This window comes from Ascaphus truei, chromosome 2 (genome assembly GCF_040206685.1).
Source record: "Ascaphus truei isolate aAscTru1 chromosome 2, aAscTru1.hap1, whole genome shotgun sequence".
In the NCBI taxonomy this organism is placed as follows: Eukaryota; Metazoa; Chordata; class Amphibia; order Anura; family Ascaphidae; genus Ascaphus; species Ascaphus truei.
This window is the reverse complement of record NC_134484.1, coordinates 131176400-131196305: the sequence shown is the minus strand read 5'-3', so window position 1 is coordinate 131196305 and position 19906 is coordinate 131176400. Positions and strand designations below refer to the sequence as shown.

Sequence of the window (19906 nt, the reverse complement as noted above, 5' to 3'; positions counted from 1 at the left end):
CAGAGATCTTCCTTATTTTTTTTTTAATTAATTAAAGTTTCCTTTCTCCTTTGTGTATTCCAAGTAAGTACCTTACATCATTTAGACAGTACCTTACATCATTTAGACAGTTAACAATCGCACACTTGGTTTGATCATTCTGTTCTATTCTCTGTAGAAAAGGTCCTTAGAGAAACCAAAAACATACATATACAGTATAACCAGATATAGAAGAGCTTTATGAAGAAGCATAGTCTGCTATATTCTGTCTGCATGGTGACCTCAAATTATAAGGTGGGATATTTATTTTATTTTATTTGAGCAGCAAATATTTAAAGATTAGAATAATAATAAGTATATGTTGTAATTTTCTAACACTTCAAGTCTATGTGATGTGTGTATATAAACGCTAATCAGTTAAAGTTTACCTAATAAAAAAAATATGTTGTGTTTTGCAGGGATATCAAGAAACGAAGATCAAATACTGTTGGCATCGGCATTATAATTGGTCGCCATGCGTATCTACTATAGAAATGCCTCTGTGTCTTACACTGATCACCTGCTTTTTAACATAACCAGTGTTTCAAATCAAAGTCAGGGGATCCCAGAAGATGTTAAAATCATCCAAGCTGTGCTGATGTCTTGTATGATCAGTGTGACTGGGGCAGGAAATGCTCTTGTCATCTTGGGTTTTGTGACAGACAAAAACCTTAGAACTACAAGCAATTACTTTCTTCTAAATCTTGCGATCAGTGACTTCTTCACAGGTAATCAGTACAGGTATCACAATGTTACAATGTATATAAAAACAAAAATTGTGACAGAGTAGCAGGGATATACCAATGCAGTTTCAAACCAAATTATAACAAATGTTGCAGGATTACGCTGTAATTCCAGTTTAATTAAGGGACTGTTCCACATTGCCTGTCTAAAAATATTTTGCATTACATAATCATCCAACAGTACATTTGAATTTTGCAACAATATTGATATAAGAACAATTTTGTGTGCTCTCTTAAGAATGGCTATTATTGGGATTTTCTGACAATTGCTTTATACTATTACTCAGCTTGTGTAAAGGCTGGTCATTTAACTCATTTGAACTGCTACTCAAATATACTAACTTCAAAATTCTAGTGTTGAAAATCCCTTTACAAAGTGAGATGGTCCCATTCAATTTACAGTCACTGAGATATGCATGATGACAATGAACAAGGAGAATAAGGAGCATTAGTAATTAATATCAGTGCACTGGCATCACAAATCAAATATAACTACCTCATGATTTCCAAAAATACAGTAAAGTGGGGACACAAATATCATGATTTCAGAACACATTTTATGCCTTCTAATGTGTACTTATACATGCTTTACATTTTGATTTGTACACGTTCTTTAAATCTCACAAGCGCAGTAAATTATGTTTCTGTGACTCCCACTTCCATGACCAAAGTCCTTCACTATTGAAATTCCATTACACTCTTCTCCCATCATTACAAAAAAGCAGAAGAAACTGCAATAATATCATGGGCACAATTTATTAAACCCGACCACTACTCTGTGGTAAGCAACCTACAGGTTTGGTCCAAACTTTTTGTAATAGATACATTTGTGATCTGCATGGAATTGAGTGTGCTTACTGTATGCGTAAAATAAAAACTATATATATATATATATATATACAAGAACAGAGGGCAGTTGGCACACTGTAAACAAATAATTCACTGATGCTTGTCCCATATATGCACATACACAGAAAGATTTTACCAGATGGGGGTCCGGGAAAAACGAGACAGCACACAGCCAGGGAAATCCAAAGATATTGTATTCAAGACAAATACATGGCACTGCATCCAACGTTTCGGTCATTAAAGTGTGACCTTCCTCAGGGTCGTCCCTGAGGAAGGTCATATTTTGATGACCGAAACGTTGGATGCAGTGCCATGTATTTGTCTTGAATACAATATCTCTGGATTTCCTTGGCTGTGTGCTGTCTCCCGGACCCCCATCTGGTAAAATCTTTCTGTGTATATATATATATATATATATATATATTTATATATATATATATATATGTATGTATATATATATATATATATATATATATATATATATATATATATATATAGCAAAGAACAGTAGGCACTCCGTCACGTCAGTCAATAGGGTGGGTGCAAATCCTATACAGTGAAATAGGCAATACGATACTGTGTTGACGAATGTCATAGGCAGCACTCCAAAGGTTGGTCAAAAAGTATATTGTAATTAACAAGACATCATTCCAACGTTTCTGTCCGCATGCGGGACCTTTATCAAGGTGATGTGGTCACCTTGATAAAGGTCCCGCACTCGGACGAAACGTTGGAATGATGTCTTGTTAATTTCAATATATTTTTTGACCAACCTTTGGAGTGCTGCCTTTGATATTCGTGAACACGGTATCGTATTGCCTATATATATATATATATATATATATATATATATATATATATATATATATATTGGTCGACAAATCACCAAAAAATCTACTTGCCGAACAAAAAAATCTACTCGTCACCTAGTACCACACCTGTGCTGCTTGGGCCAATAGGAGCTCACCATGATGTTAAATCCACTCGCCCGGGACGTGCAAGTGTGTGTGTGTGTACAGTATATATATATATATATACTGTATATATATATATATATATATATATATATATATATATATATATATATATATATATATATATATATATATATATATATATATATATATATCAAACACACAGAGTTGGTGCCGCAATCAAAACCATCCCCTATAAATCAAAATAAATCACTAGGCCAGATGTAGGGGTTAAATTTACCCTCTGGCCATACTAACAACCCAATATGATATATGAACACAAAAAGAAAAAAAAGAGGGTTTGTTGAAAGCACACGAAAAATCTGTGAAAGTACAAAATGGATTTTATTAGCAATACAAAACACAAAAATAATATTAAAATATACCTAAACACATACTAAATGAACACTGCTGAACGAAAGAATACACAATAAAAATGTAGGGACCCAAAATATGTAACATGCAAAATACATGGGTATGATAATGCAAATCCAGGGGAAAATAATTTCCCCTGGAAATGCAATGGAGATCGGCCGATCAGCAACACATGATAATACAAATGACTGGAAAAAAACAATATCTACACAAACCCAAGTAAACACAGAAAAAAGAGCAACAATTAAAATATAATGAATGAATACCCTAGATGCTGTGTAGCCAAAAGGTGGTGGCTAAACCCTGGCAGTTATAATAAAGAGCCAGAGAAAGACAGAAAATAAATGTCTACAATATGCAGTGTTGGGGTCCGGTCAAAGACTAAAATGTAAACAATGAGTCAACAGAGAAAACAGGGGAGAAAAACATGAGAAAATAACTCCCTAATGCCACAGCTAGGTGTAACTGATATAAGCTGTGGCAGACATCCAGAGGAGAAGGGGAGTGAGTGGTATAGATACTCCAACGGCCGTTTCGCTCCCGGAAGAAGCCTTGCGGCGAAACGGCCGTTGGAGTATCTATACCACTCACTTTCCGTGTCCAACCGCTGCACCATGCTGACCATCTCCTGTTTGGAGCTTTACTGCTGATGCTGTTTTGTCTGGTCTCTGTGACTGCTGTATGATTGCTGCCTGATGCTAACAGTGAGCGGGATGCCGGGGCTTGCATTGCCTTTTACTTACCTCTGCCTTGGACTCCCCTTCTCCTCTGGATGTCTTGTGCAGCGTCATAGCAAGTATCTGGACATTTCCTTGCTCCACGGTAGCCTTTGGGACACTATTATTTTTGTCTGCCACAGCTTATATCAGTTACACCTAGCTGTGGCATTAGGGAGTTATTTTCTCATGTTTTTCTCCCCTGTTTTCTCTGCTGACTCATTGTTTACATTTTAGTCTTTGAGGGGACCCCACCTCATCATATTTTAGACATTTATTTTCTGTCTTTCTTTGGCTCTTTATTGTAACTGCTAGGGGTTAGCCACCACCTTCTGGCTACACAGCATCTAGGGTATTCATTCATTATATTTTCATTGTGCTCTTTTTTTCTGTGTTTACTTGAGTTTGTGTAGATATAGGTTTTTTTTCAGTCATTTGTATTATCATGTGTTGCTGATCGGCCGATCTCCATTGCATTTCCAGGGGAAATTATTTCCCCCTGGATTTGCATTATCATACTCATGTATTTTGCATGTTACATATTTTGGGTCCCTACATTTTTATTGTGTATTCTTTGGTTCAGCAGTATTCATTTAGTATGTGTTTAGGTATATTTTAATATTATTTTTGTGTTTTGTATTGCTAATAAAATCCATTTAGTACTTTCACATATTTTTCGTGTGCTTTCAACAAACCCTCTTTTTTCCTTTTTGTGTTCATACATACATACATACATACATACATATATATATATATATATATATATATATATATATATATATATATATATATATACTATGGCCGCTTCATAGATGATATTATTATCATTTGGGATGGTGAAGAGTCGGTTTTTTCAAGTATTCTAAGTTCCTTCAACAGTAATCAATTTGGACTTAAATTTACTTTTGAAATTGATGCTGTGTCTACAGTCTTTCTTGACTTAGTCCTTACTTCAGATTCAAACTCAAATATTATTACAGTAGGAAGGATCCGAAGATTCCAGCGGTGCACAGCTTGTAGAGATGAGAGACCAGCAAGGTGTAGATTAAAAATGAAATTTTATTGAAAAAACATATGGTATGGGGGACACACTCTGACGCGTTTCGGACCTGCGTGGTCCTTAATCATAGAGCTGATTCGCGTCTCCATTACCCCCTGTCTTATAGTGTAAAACCCCTCCCCCTTGCGTCATTGCGCTGTGTGTTTTGGCGCGAGAAATCGATAACTAGTCTATACCTAACAGCTGTGTATGCGCGCGTGTTGGAGGGTGCAGTGAATATTAATTAGCCATGTGCTGTTCTCTACTATCTCAGAACATCCAGGGGGAGCATATAGTGGATTGAGAAAACAAAACAAGATACACAAATATAAGTGCAGACGTAATGCAATCAGTGAATAAATGTGGCAGTGTCTTGGCTCATATAGCTGTTCTACTCACAGGACTAAAGTGTATATATAAGCAGTTGGCAAATAGGGTTGCCACCCTTGATGGTATAAAGGCACCGGACCCCCTATCGATACTCCGTCAGCATATACCGCATGTATAAAGAGAGAGAAAAAATGTGCTAATATAATAAAAGCATTGGTCACAAATTGTGAGTAGAGATGTCCCGAGCAGCTCACCGCCACCCTGGGTCATCAGGCTTAATGCCACGGCACTGTATCCACGATCGGAGCCTCCCTCTGTGCGCCCGTCTGATCCTCTGACGTCACGGCTGCAGGTTTGGTTCAGCTACGGGTCGTCTCCAAGACCAAAATAGGTCTGCTGGTTTCCTCTACGCGTTTCGCCCAGCTACCAGAAACTGTTCTCGGCTTCGTCAGGAGTGTATCTTGTTTTGTTTTCTCAACCCACTATATGCTCCCCCTGGATGTTCTGAGATACTTCTAAACTTTGGAACCCGTGAAACAGGTCCCACCAGTGAGGTTTGAGCTGGGGGTTTTTTTGGTCATCACATCTATTTAATTTTATCATTTACACCATTATTATTTATTCACTTCTTATTAAGCTGTTTGCGCCTTTTTGTTCACCTGTTTACACAAGTACTGTTCTCTACTATCAACACACGCACGCTGTGGGTTGCTAAGTGACCGCAGTAAACACTGCCTACGTCATGACATTGCGTGTATCAGCGTAACCCCGTCCAGCGTGTGGGAAAGTGCAGTGAATATAAATTAGCCATGTGCTATTGCCTCTCGTAAACACACGATGTGGGTTGCTGGGTGACCGCAATAGAACACTGCCTACGTCATAACGCTGCATGTCTCAGCGCAACCCCGATCGATCATAATGAATTACTGTCTGAATAGATCATATGCAACCTCCTCATGTGTCCCAAATCATATCTAAGCAACCATAAGAAGTGAATAAATAATAATGGTGTAAATGATAAAATTAAATAGATGTGATGACCAAAAAACCCCCCAGCTCAAACCTCACTGGTGGGACCTGTTTCACGGGTTCCAAAGTTTAGAAGTATCTCAGAACATCCAGGGGGAGCATATAGTGGGTTGAGAAAACAAAACAAGATACACTCCTGACGAAGCCGAGAACAGTTTCTGGTAGCTGGGCGAAACGCGTAGAGGAAACCAGCAGACCTATTTTGGTCTTGGAGATGACCCGTAGCTGAACCAAACCTGCAGCCGTGACGTCAGAGGATCAGACGGGCGCACAGAGGGAGGCTCCGATCGTGGATACAGTGCCGTGGCATTAAGCCTGATGACCCAGGGTGGCGGTGAGCTGCTCGGGACATCTCTACTCACAATTTGTGACCAATGCTTTTATTATATTAGCACATTTTTTCTCTCTCTTTATACATGCGGTATATGCTGACGGAGTATCGATAGGGGGTCCGGTGCCTTTATACCATCAAGGGTGGCAACCCTATTTGCCAACTGCTTATATATACACTTTAGTCCTGTGAGTAGAACAGCTATATGAGCCAAGACACTGCCACATTTATTCACTGATTGCATTACGTCTGCACTTATATTTGTGTATCTTGTTTTGTTTTCTCAACCCACTATATGCTCCCCCTGGATGTTCTGAGATACTTCTAAACTTTGGAACCCGTGAAACAGGTCCCACCAGTGAGGTTTGAGCTGGGGGTTTTTTTGGTCATCACATCTATTTAATTTTATCATTTACACCATTATTATTTATTCACTTCTTATTAAGCTGTTTGCGCCTTTTTGTTCACCTGTTTACACAAGTACTGTTCTCTACTATCAACACACGCACGCTGTGGGTTGCTAAGTGACTGCAGTAAACACTGCCTACGTCATGACATTGCGTGTATCAGCGTAACCCCGTCCAGCGTGTGGGAAAGTGCAGTGAATATAAATTAGCCATGTGCTATTGCCTCTCGTAAACACACGATGTGGGTTGCTGGGTGACCGCAATAGAACACTGCCTACGTCATAACGCTGCGTGTCTCAGCGCAACCCCGATCGATCATAATGAATTACTGTCTGAATAGATCATATGCAACCTCCTCATGTGTCCCAAATCATATCTAAGCAACCATAAAAGATGTATAAGGAAACATAATTCACCTCATTTCACTCTATTGTTCTAATGTTGCAGAAAAATGACATGACATAAGGTGACCCCATGAGGGATGGGGGGGGGGGGGGGGGAAGGAAAAGGAATAAGACAGTGAATGAGACAAGGGGGAGAAAAACAAAATCATGTGAACATCACCAATAAGTAAATCACATACATATCAAACACAACAATAAACAATACATAAAAAAAGTTAAAAATACTATATTGCGAATCTTATATCCGCCGTGGAGCTATTCAGGTACCATATGATATCATATCTTATGATAAAGACATATATTGTTGGCTTTAAAATTATTATCATCATACGAGTTTTAATTAACTCTTTATCTTTCCTGTACTCTGAATATTGGACTAGTTTTCTGCTTATTGGGATATATATTCTTTTATGTGTACATGTGCATACTGTGAACTGTATCACTGCGAGACACTTGGGGGTAAATACATTTAGCTCGAGGCACAAAAAACATTTATTGAACACTCCGGTCAGGGATAATTGAATACCCCAAACTACTCAAAAATTATATTTGGTTATACCATTAGTTTATTTTAATTTAGGAAGTGTTTCAATTCCCTGTCCTGGTTTATGCCCCATGGAGCCATTGTCCCAAGGGCATAAATCCAGAACATTTCTCGACGGTTTAATAGTGCCTCCCTATTTCCTCCTCTAGGATGTATGGAGATCTTTTCAATAGCACTGTATGTAAGGGTTTTAATTGATCCCTGTTTGCATGTATTAAAGTGACGCGCTACTGGGAAACGTTCATCTTTATTTCTGATACTTACATACCCTTACATACAGTGCTATTGAAAAGATCTCCATACATCCTAGAGGAGGAAATACCCGGTGCAACAAGTGCAAGGCCCTGAGGAAGGTCCCTCTACGAGGACCGAAACGTTGGCGGCCCTGTGTTCACAATACACATCTTTTGTATTACTGCTGCAGTGTGCTGTCTTTTTGTCATCAGCATTCTCCTGGTTACTACAAGTCTATATGCTCTATATGGGACAAGCATCTGCCTTCTTACAAACGTGAGTGCAAATCTCCATACCAATGGCATATATATATATATATATATATATATATATATATATCAAAGAAAAAACGCTGCTGCGCTAAGCGGAATAACAGACCACAAGGGTGGTGATAACACACAGAGTAAATGTCCACATATATAAACCACTGATACTGGTATAAAAAATTGCTAGGGATGATACATACAAATGCAAACAACATAAACACTGAACGGGGAGGGTATGGGGAAGGAAAGGGGAAGGACGGGGTTAAAAAGCCCCAAGAGATAATAAAAATAAATATAAAACTAAAATAAAAGTATGGAGGTGTCTTTCAACAACTGTTGGGTGCCGCTGCCAGTCTTCAGGAAAAAAACACCTTCCTCTTAATCTGTAGAACGAAAAGAAGACAGCATGGTTGTCTTCTTTTCGTTCTATATATATATATATATATATATATATATATATATATATATATATATACGCACAAATATATACATACACGTGTGTGTGTATACATATGTAGCCATGCATAATAATGACTGCGTACATCTTCCCTGTTGGCAGTAAGCCCTGGTAAGTACAGGCCTGCCAACAGTAGTTATGGAGGTTTTCCCTCACACCCTGGTGTGGTGCCCTGTGTAAGGAAGGGAGTGGCTGTATGCTCTGAGTCCCTGGATAGTGACATCAGAGCTGCGCCTGCCACTGAGGTATAAAGGGCACAACACTGTCAGTTAGTGTTGTGTTAGTCAGCAGTTGTGTGAAGCAGCTGGTAAAATGTATGCTCATGCATAAGGGATTGGAGGAATACTTTTGTGACCCTAGTGCTGTAACTAGCGGTAGCAGAGTGACCAATCAAGTCTGTCTAAGCCACACTGTGTCCAGGGACCTGGCGCAGTGGTGATCTCCCTAGGAGAAAGGGAATCCCACTTCAATACGGGAGGGCGTACCTGGCAAAGGGACAGCACGGAGAGATGTGCGGCTAGAGCCGGCAGCTGCATGGGGCAGTCTGCTACATCCCAACCTACAATAAAGATGTTGTGTTCAAAGATATTCCCGCTGTGTGAGTGTGAGATTACTCTGCAGTGGCAGTCACCATCGAGAAGGAGTTCCTCACCAGGACAATCTCCCTGCGGATGCATAGATCCTGATGAGGTGGAGGCGCTGCACGTGAAGTAAGTTGGACTCGTAACCACTACCTCAGATACCTGTCCTGATGATATCCTCTATAACAGCAAGCGGGAGACTCAGGAGTCCTGTTACTAGCAGGTGCACCACCACACACGACCTTGTAATGGGGACCGGTTAGACCACACGGGCCAATGTGAGATTGGGTGGGTCAGACAAGGGGGGTCCAGCCGTTACATTTGGAGGCGCTGCTGAGAGACCTGTTAACAGGACAGGCTTTTGCTAGGCACACGCTAGGAAACAGAGAGAGTGTCTGCTGCCACTTTGTGCTGCGTGGGACGGAACCAGGGGTAGTCGGGGAGCTGCTGGAGCTGCAGGCCGCACAGACGCCTTGGGATCCGTAAGGGGTTAGTGAGTCTGGAGCCGGGGGATATTGCTGTTCTAGTCACCTTGAGGTAGCGCTAGCGGGGGACGCCTGAAGGGGTAAACTGGTAACTTAGGGCAGGAATTCTGGAAGGGTCCGCACTAGGCTAGCCAACAGTAGGTCGACGCCCAAAGTACTGCATGGAACAGCCAGAGTACTCTAGTCTCCATTCCAGATCACTTGACCAAGGAGCACAGACTGGAGGAACGTGTTACAGTAGACACAGAAAGAGTGAGCCTAGCCTGAGGTAGTGCAAACACGAGTCAGATCTACGTTAGGTACATAAGGTGGTGCACAAGGCATGTTTATTGTACGGATGTGGTAGCTGCCCCGCAGAGCGGAGCTCCATGTACAAGAACCCTGTGTTCAACGAACAAGAGAGACCTGTTGGAATGGAGGATCTGCACAGAGCAGAAGGTCCAGGATGGCAGGGAGAGAGAACCGTCAGAATGGAGGATCTGCACAGAGTAGAAGGTCCAGGATGGCGGGGAGAGAGAACCGCAAGAATGGAGGATCTGCACAGAGTAGAAGGTCCAGGATTGCGGTCAGAGGAAGAACACGCATATGAACTGTGCGTGGACAAAGAACAAGCTACAGAGGAGACTTTTGTGAGCTTGTTGTGGAATGGCGTGACAGCCGTGGCTGCGCCGTGTTTATCATGTTTTTGTTCTCGGGATGATACCCCTGAGAATAATGAGCATGACAGTGTTATCCGATGGGTGGAACGAAATGGACTTTGTTATACCCCAATTAACAAACAGCCAGACGCTACCTCAAATGTGATGAAGAAAGATAATACGACCCAAAATGGCGGTTCCCGCGTTCCCGGGACACCGCGTGGGCCAGCTGCAGAAAGTCTTGCAACTTTGCAGTTTGCTAATTGTTGGCCAGGATTGGCGCCAACGAGAAAACTCCACCCCGATGGGGAGTTTGGCGCGAAAGCTGGAGCCGCGCCCTCATGGACTATGACTCACTCGGCCCCAGTGCTGGGTCAGCCTACAAGTCTACGAGACATCCCCCTAGTTTCAACCAGTGGGAGTGGTTTGCAGTTCCTCCGGATGTCGACAGAGAAAGTAGGAGGAGGGGTTGCTAAATCAGCCCATGCCCTTCAGTTGCGAGGAGCCATTGACCAGTACAGACCTCTGAAACGAGTGCCTCCGCTGGTGAATATGGCTGCAGTTGCTGATAAAGTGGACCAGAGTCCGTTGATCTCTACTCATCCCTACTCGGCTCCAGGAGGCTTCCTGGTCATCCGTGTGGAGGGTGTGGAGACTGTGGCGTGTCTTTGCCTGCAGTGCAGACTGCCGGGCGGAGCCGTGGGCAGCGAGGCCCGATGCCCCCACTGTGGACTGCAGTACATGTGGCCCATGACCACTTTTGTACCGGTACAAGCGGTGGGAGTAGCAGGAAATGTCCCGATGCCGATCGATGAGCAGCCGGGAGCATTGTGGAATGAGAGTGCAGGTCCCGCGGAGTCGGAGTCAGGTTCGGTGCTCCCGACGAAGAAACCCAGCCATCGGAGAGGTGATCACCGAGGAGCCCATCGCCGGTCCCCTACTGGGATGCCTCGGCCGAAGTGCCAAGTGGAATCCTCGGACGAGGAGTGTGCTAGGCTGTCGAGTAAGATAGTCATAAAGAGGGACTGCCATACTATTGGTACGCCCTGGAGAGATGCCATTCCCCGTGGTGTGGAGACATGGAGTCGAGTGTCTCCAGTACCGCGACCACCCGATCGCCGGAGTCCCACTGCCGTGGTGACTAGTGGATCGGAAGGAGGTCGATCCACCCCGACCCTGCGAGGTACTAAGATGACACCGTGCCTGTCGCAGACCCAGGGGGTGGAGGAGAAGGAAGAGCGAGTCCAGAGCCAGACTGGATCGCGCAGCAGACGGGCGTTGCCGGATGTCCTCGTGGAGGAAGAGATCCCGATTGGGGATCCAACCCAAGATGGCGTCGCAGCACGTGCGTGTGCGGAGGAGAGTCCGGACGAGCAGAGCGGCATCGAATGGGAAATGACAGCGCCTCTGTGGTCGAGCAGCAGAAGCCGATCCCCTACTACCAGGGAGAGCGGGCGTTCAAGTTGCAGAACAAGAAGCCCAGCTGCTGGAGTCAAGAACGGACTTTGTGGCGAAGTTAAGACAGGTATTGCTGGAGAGCAGGTCGTAACCCTGTCAATGCCTACTGTCCGGTCCCGTCCCCCAACCCCGGCCACTCCCAAAGTAAGTCCCAAGGCCCTAGTTAAAGCTCCTGTCCCTGTCACTTCGTCAGGTGGGTCCACTTCTAGTTTGGGGGTGTCAAGGGATTCCCGGGGTCCTATCCAGGAACGGACTGGAAGCCTGGACTGGGGAACGTCCGATAGTGGATCGGAGGGTGGAGGGAGGATTACTCGACATGGGTCGATGGCCAGCGAGAGTTATAGCGCGCTGGGTATTGAGGGTGGACACTGGTCACAGAGTAAGAGCCAGGTGGGGCGATCTGAGGGTACGTCCGGGGTATCTTCGGGTGGGCCTGATGAGGAGTCAATAGAGGAGTCTATAGAACCTAGCTCCGAAGAACGGAAGGAGACTAGGTGGTGGGCCCCGTTGTACGAGGGGTATGTCGCTTTGTTCGACCGCACCCGATTTATCCTAGAAAGGGAGGGGTGGTTGATCACTGGTGGGCTGCCGGTGACTTTGATGACGAGGCATACCTTAGGGCCCTAAGGGTAAGGTGGGATCGCATCCAGGCAGGCCTTATTATCCCAAAGGGGTCCGCAGGGTTGGATGACCCGGTAGAGACCGATGAGCCCCTGTCATGGGTGCTTCCCGGGGCGGCTGGCGAAAGTAAGTTGACCAGGGCTTGCCGAGCTGAACGGGCTGTTGCGGCAAAATACAGAAGGTCGCATGGGCTTGATTACCCGTATGTCCCGGAACCTCTAATGAGAGAGATAGAGGAGAATAGGGAGAGATGGCTTAAAAACGATATCCAGCACTATATCGTAGATAAAGGGGGAGCCATTAAAGGAATTCAGGCCGAGCAGAGGGTGTCCCAACTTATGCGGGTCTGGAAGATAGGACGCAGTGTGTACATGCACAAAGTGGTGTATTGCAATGAGCGAGGGGTACCACGGGAATACAGCGTGACTGTGCATGATGCCGCGGGGCGGGAGGTGAAGAAGCCAGATCCTCGACATTATTATTGAGTGCCAAATTAGAGTGGTCTGCTTTTTCGTTAGCGCTCCCTGCTGGTCAGTGAGTGAGATGGGCTTGCATTATTATGTCAATGTGATAATGTTTGCCATGTTATTTGTGTGTTCTTTTGCAGTGTTTCCTGGCGCAAGGTACACCAAATTTAGGTCCCAGCCGGGACGGTGGGTATTAACCAGCGGGAGTATGTAGCCATGCATAATAATGACTGCGTACATCTTCCCTGTTGGCAGTAAGCCCTGGTAAGTACAGGCCTGCCAACAGTAGTTATTGAGGTTTTCCCTCACACCCTGGTGTGGTGCCCTGTGTAAGGAAGGGAGTGGCTGTATGCTCTGAATCCCTGGATAGTGACATCAGAGCTGCGCCTGCCACTGAGGTATAAAGGGCACAACACTGTCAGTTAGTGTTGTGTTAGTCAGCAGTTGTGTGAAGCAGCTGGTAAAATGTATGCTCATGCATAAGGGATTGGAGGAATACTTTTGTGACCCTAGTGCTGTAACTAGCGGTAGCAGAGTGACCAATCAAGTCTGTCTAAGCCACCCTGTGTCCAGGGACCTGGCGCAGTGGTGATCTCCCTAGGAGAAAGGGAATCCCACTTCAATACGGGAGGGCGTACCTGGCAAAGGGACAGCACGGAGAGATGTGCGGCTAGAGCCGGCAGCTGCATGGGGCAGTCTGCTACATCCCAACCTACAATAAAGATGTCGTGTTCAAAGATATTCCCGCTGTGTGAGTGTGAGATTACTCTGCAGTGGCAGTCACCATCGAGAAGGAGTTCCTCACCAGGACAATCTCCCTGCGGAAGCATAGATCCTGATGAGGTGGAGGCGCTGCACGTGAAGTAAGTTGGACTCGTAACCACTACCTCAGATACCTGTCCTGATGATATCCTCTATAACAGCAAGCGGGAGACTCAGGAGTCCTGTTACTAGCAGGTGCACCACCATACACGACCTTGTAATGGGGACCGGTTAGACCACACGGGCCAATGTGAGATTGGGTGGGTCAGACAAGGGGGGTCCAGCCGTTACACATATATATATATATACCTATGCCTAGGTGGTATACAAATCATAACCTTTCTGCACAATCTTTTGCAACAGACAAAAATGTAAAACATATTCTTGCCTCTCATTGAATTGAGTGTGCAAAGATGTAAGCTTGTGAGCACAATTTTTGTTGTTCGTTTCACTGTTATCAAAAACGATACTTTTTGTATTGGATATTTCAAATTTTGGCCAAATTGTTAAACTAAAAGACCATTTTATTTAATAGACATCTATACATGTATATTTAGGCACTGTACCGTGTATAAAGTTTAGCTGGATGTGCATTGAGCTCTGTCTGGGTTTCATGTTCGTCTTTGGTTTTAAAAGTTCAAATTATTTGTAATAATTATATGTCAAATAATAATTAGTATTGGAGGAAGAAGCACACTTAACTTTATACTTCAGTTTCTTCATTCATCTGTTTGAAAATGGTGCCAAGAACTGATATTGTATATGAAATGTATAATAAATATGTGTGTGCCTACAATAGTTATGATGTGGTGCAGGATTACCACAGTGTCCTGTCTCGGAGGACCAGCAATATACAGTATGAAGTATTTTCTAAGTGTGTGGCTCCAACAAATGTTATCTAGGATTTAACTAAATATTTTCAATGTGTGTGACTTTCTTCTTTAATGCTATTGAAACCTTTTAAGAACTAGACCACTAGATTATATGTCACTTTATTATACACTAATACCTACTGTAAATATAATACAGAAAAATCATGCAAAATGTAAATACCGGGCCTCATCAAAACAAATTCAGGATTGAATTCAAAATGTTTGAATAATTTTTATATAACCATTACACATATACAGCAACAGGTATACATTACATTAAAATTTAACCATAGAGTATTAAAGATTTAAAACAAAATGTTTTAATATAAATTATATATATATTTTGTTTTTAGGTACATTCACTCTCCCACTTTTCTTGGAAAATTATATTATCAATGGAGAATGGGTCCTCGGAAAAAATGTTTGCAAAATATGGCTATCAATAAACTGTACCTTGTTTCAGTGTACAATCTACAACATTGTTTTAATCAGTTACGATCGTTTCCTAGCGGTCACCAAAGCGGTAAGTTTTTCACAGTTTTTTTATAAGCTTTCATATGATCTATAGGATGTATTAACACATGATTAAGAACAGTTTATAAAATCAAAGGAACAGTGTATGGAGGCTAAAGTATACAGAACACAATGGTTCAGCAGATGTGACGATTAGGGTAATTATTTATTGCTTGGAAGTAGAAGCAATAATAAGTCAATAATGTATCACAGCCAGAAGAGGTACTGATTATGATACTGCTCTACAATAATACTACTATGAGCTGACAATAGTTGGTTGCTTCTGAAGTATAAGCAAACACCAAGTAAAACGTCTGAGTAGTCTAGCAAAACGGCTGTTTTCAGGGCTCACTATATATACGATGAACTGCTCAACCTCAATACCTGAATATATAATGTTATTGACCAAGTTGCATAGGAACACAATAGTTATATCCGACAACAAATTGAAGGGAAAGAGATCCCTTCCAAGGAGTCCCTTTAACTTGCACTCAAAGTATTGATATATAGTATATCTTGCAAATACAAATATTTGATAAAGAGTGCAATTTTATATATAGTTTGCACTCTTGATGTACCACTAATCCAAAATAATAACAATTTTATTCACATCTGACATCAACGTAATTGTGATAAATTTTGTTCCTCCGTGCTGAGGGATTTCCATTCATACTTGTGGATATGTGCTAGGTATTTTCTTTTATTCACCCTGCTTCCCGACTGACACTAGAGCAATCTCTTTAAATCTAGAAGTGAGTGACTGTTTACTCCATATTTTCACGGTCAACTTGTAATATACTGAACATAAAATAAGGGACTTAACAACACATGACAACTTTTTTTCAGCAGTGCTAAAAATCAATTCAAACTAATCAAACGTTATTTCAGATATGTGTACCATATTAAAAATAATACTTGTCTTATTTGAATAGGTTAGATATCGAGATCAGCAGAATAAAATGAAACCGGCTTTTATGAAGATGGCAGCTGTGTGGGTTATAGCCTTTCTGAATTTCAGCCCAGCAATAATTGTTTGGGAATATGTGGTGGGCTACAGCTTGGTACCTGATGGAGAATGCATTCCTGATTTCTCTTACAGTAGCTATCTACTCTATTCTTCCTTTTTTGACTTTTTCACACCAATGACAGCAATAGCCTTTTTTAACCTAAGTATATACTATAATATAAGGAAACGCATTAAAATGAAACCACAGACAATTTCCACAAGCTTGAACGACTCATCACCAAACTATAACAGGGAAGATATTTTTATTGTAGACTCTGCAAATGTGATCTCAAACTATTTACCGTCTATGGCACAACGTGACTCGAAGTGTCTGTCCAATAAAAACAAGCGAAGTGTTATAGACCTCCTGTTATCAATCTGCAAAACCAGTCCTAATCATTTGAGGGAAAAAGTACTTGAAACTACTGAAATAAGTAATAGACTCACGTCCCATGACTCCATTCCAAACTCAGCACTATCCAAGGATAAGAAGGTGGCAAAGTCATTAGCAATTCTTGTTTTTACATTTTGCATATTTTGGGCTCCACATTTTTTCCTTACAATCATAAGCCAGGCATTTTCTGAGGTGTCCATACCAGTAATGGCGTTTAATATTACAAGCTGGCTTTTATTCTTCAACTCCACAATTAACCCATTTATATACCCATTGTGCAATCCTGCATTTAAGAAAACTTTAATGCGATGGCTTTATATTAAAAAACAAAGTTAAAATAATAAAGAAATACATTGCTTAGTCAAACCAACTATTCATTGACAAACATGGAAATTATATCAACAATACGGTATTTTGGAGTAAATATAAGCATAATGGTGCTTAATAGCCCATTGTGAATTCTATATATTGAATCTCTATGTCACGTCTCTTCTCTCTCACATCTCTCTCTCTCTCTCTCTCTGTAACACCTCTTTCTCTCTGTAACACCTCTCTCTCTCTCTCTCTCTCTCTCTCTCTCTCTCTCTCTCTCTCTCTCTCTCTTTCTCTCTCTCTCTCTCTCTCTCTCTCTCTCTCTCTGGCACATCTTTCTTTCTCTGTCGTTCTCTTTCGTTCTCTCTCGTTCTCACAAATAAATCAAATAAGCTTTATTGGCATGACGAAAAAACATCTCTCTCTCTCACTCTCTCATATATTTAGAAATACCGTCCCTGTATAGTATACAACAAGTTCAAGTTGCGTTATTGTTTACACTGTTAGGATATATTTATGTGTTTTGGAATATACTACTAGTATAATAGGTTGGACACCATTTCACTCTATTCAAAGATAAGAAGGTGGCAAAGTCATTAGCAATTCTTTTTTGCACATTTTGTATATGTTCGGTCTCATATTTTGCTTTGGGGACCGCGAACGCTGAACATTGCCATGGACGAAAAACAACAGCAACTAATGACAGCTTGGAGACAGTGAACGCTGAACTTACCGTCATGGACGAGAAGCAGGAGGAAGCTCAAAGGGAGGCCTTCCATCTCAGTATAGAGCTGGAACACTCTCAAAAGGAGTTCTGCAGTTCTCAGTATGAAGCTCAAAGTCTCTCGGGAACAGATTTGCAGTCTGTGCGGAGCTGGCAGTCTACCAGAAAGAGTTTCACAATTTAAGTACTGAGCAGGAGGTCTTTTGGAAACAGGTTCAGGCTCTCAGTACAGAGCTGGAGGTCTCTCGCCAGGAGGTCAGCGGTCTCTTGACCGACTTGGAGATCTTCCAGAATGAGGTTCACACTCTCCTATGCTATCAGCAGTCACCGCACAGAACTGGAAATCTGTCAAAAGGAATTTAACAGTCTCCCGGAGTCTCTCAAAATTATTTCTGCAGTCTTAGTATGGATCTTGAAGTTTCTCAGAAGGAGCTTTACACCCTCAACCTAGAGCTAGTTGTCTCATGCCAGGAGAGCTGGAATCTCAACTAAGAAGAGTATAAATGGAAGGAAGACTATGAGGCGGCCCTGAGGGTTATAGAGACAGTGGAAAGAAAGAATAGAAACCTGCTTAGACGGTTTCATATCTGGCTTATAAGCCAGTAAAGAAGTTAAGAAGAAGCAAGAACTACAATGAGAAAAATTGGAAGTACAGTTAGCACTGGAAGAAGTAGAGGACGCTCTTCACCAGGAAAAGAGCAAATGTAGTCTGCGATTGGAACTCTCTCAGATCAGACTGAAAGAAAATAAGTTTTAGCCCCCACAGGTGAAAAGGCTGTTTTGTTTTTGTGCTGCCTTCAAACAGTATTGTTTGATGCGACAGGCTTGATAAAATCCGAGATGTTTTTTCCCTCAAGAAAAATGGCTAAGCTGCCATCCAAGAAAGGTTGGAGAGAGAAAGGTATATGTGCAAATGCTCAGCAGGGCTCACCATACAGGCTGCCTTCAAAGGAACAAAAACTCATCAGCTGTATCACCAGAATAAAGCAACCTGCCTTCTCCAGTCAATATGGAGAATGCAACGACAAAGAATTATGAACATTTAAAGGCAATGTGTAGTTTTACTCCAGTCAAATGTTAGGAAGGGTCTGCAGCAAAGATGCTACAGGAAAATTAAGGAAACTTCTTGTATGATTCAATCAAGATATAGGTTCTATGTCACAACCAAGCAAGCTATGCATTGATAGAAACACACCTACAATGCTATCTCACGGCTACAATCGGCCTTTGACAAAATTCAGTAAAGATGAGCCGAATTACGACTGTGAAGCACAATACAGTACAAATCCAGTCATGCTACCATGCCCACATGGCCCAATCTAGAATCCTCACTATGAAAATAGCCACTATAAGGATTCCATTTTTAGCTAGAATGAGTCAAAACTGTATCTGTGATCATGCCCCTAAAAATTCAACGCTAGTTCTCTACTAGTCTTTGCAAGGGAAAAGTCACACGACTACAGGTTTGCCAACTACGAAAAAGAGAGAGGTCACGGGTAACTGTTAGGTGTGAGGAGAACAACAACCAAATGTATGTACTGGAATTTAAGTATCCTGAGCCAAACGCAAATTACCTCTCTACTGATAAGGGGGTCTGACCTAGCCTCCCAGCCCTTCAGAATAGGAGCGTAAGTAAGCCCCTACAGGGTGATAGGCTGTTATGTTTGTTTGGTGTGCTGCCTTAAAACGGTAATGTTGGAATCTACGGGCTGAATAAAAGCAAAGGTTTATGTTCGTCAATATGTGTCTTCCTGGTCGTACCTATGCACTCGTTTTGTACACTGGGGCCAATTCGCTAAACTCCAATAAGTGGCTTTAAGAGCGCAAAGTGCTCTTTATGTCCGATATAGGCTGCAGTGCGATTCACTAAGCAGTGATAACAGTGCTTTAACGGCCTTAAAAGGCATTTTTTCTGCCCTTCGCGCAAAATGCGCACGATTAGGCGAATGCGCTGATTTTTGCCAGTACTTGAGATTCACTAAGCAGCGCTAAGTGAATCGTGCTTTAAAAACGCGCTGGAAAAATGCACCAGCTAAAGGCAGGCGCAAAAGAAGCTGGACTTAGAACATTTTTCTTTGTTTACCTTTTTGCAGGCACACCATTCATACAACAGGCCCGCGGGTGTCCCCAGCTGACCCCACAGGTGTCCGCAGGGGTGTCCGGGGGTCACCGGGGGTGTCTGCGGGCATCTTGGAGTGTCCGCGGGCCTGCAGTACCAATGGTGTGCCCCCAAAAAATAAACAATATTTGTGAAAAAAATATACCCCCCCTCGCACCCTCCCCCTGCCCCCTAACACATACACTACAGTAATGGGCAAAATTACTATTATCCACATATGGATAATAATGCATTTGCC

At 42.4% G+C, this 19906-nt stretch overlaps 1 protein-coding gene across 1 annotated transcript; it reads left to right on the top strand.

The window, feature by feature from the left end:
* Positions 1-224: 224 nt before the first annotated feature.
* On the top strand, positions 225-17912 carry LOC142488136 (muscarinic acetylcholine receptor M5-like). The gene is made up of 5 exons (XM_075588507.1): positions 225-273; positions 438-746; positions 14954-15123; positions 16046-16620; positions 17681-17912. The coding sequence occupies exons 2-5, from the start codon at positions 494-496 to the stop codon at positions 17910-17912; spliced, it is 1230 nt and encodes a 409-aa protein (XP_075444622.1). The 5' UTR covers positions 225-273; positions 438-493.
* The last annotated feature ends 1994 nt before the right edge of the window (positions 17913-19906 follow it).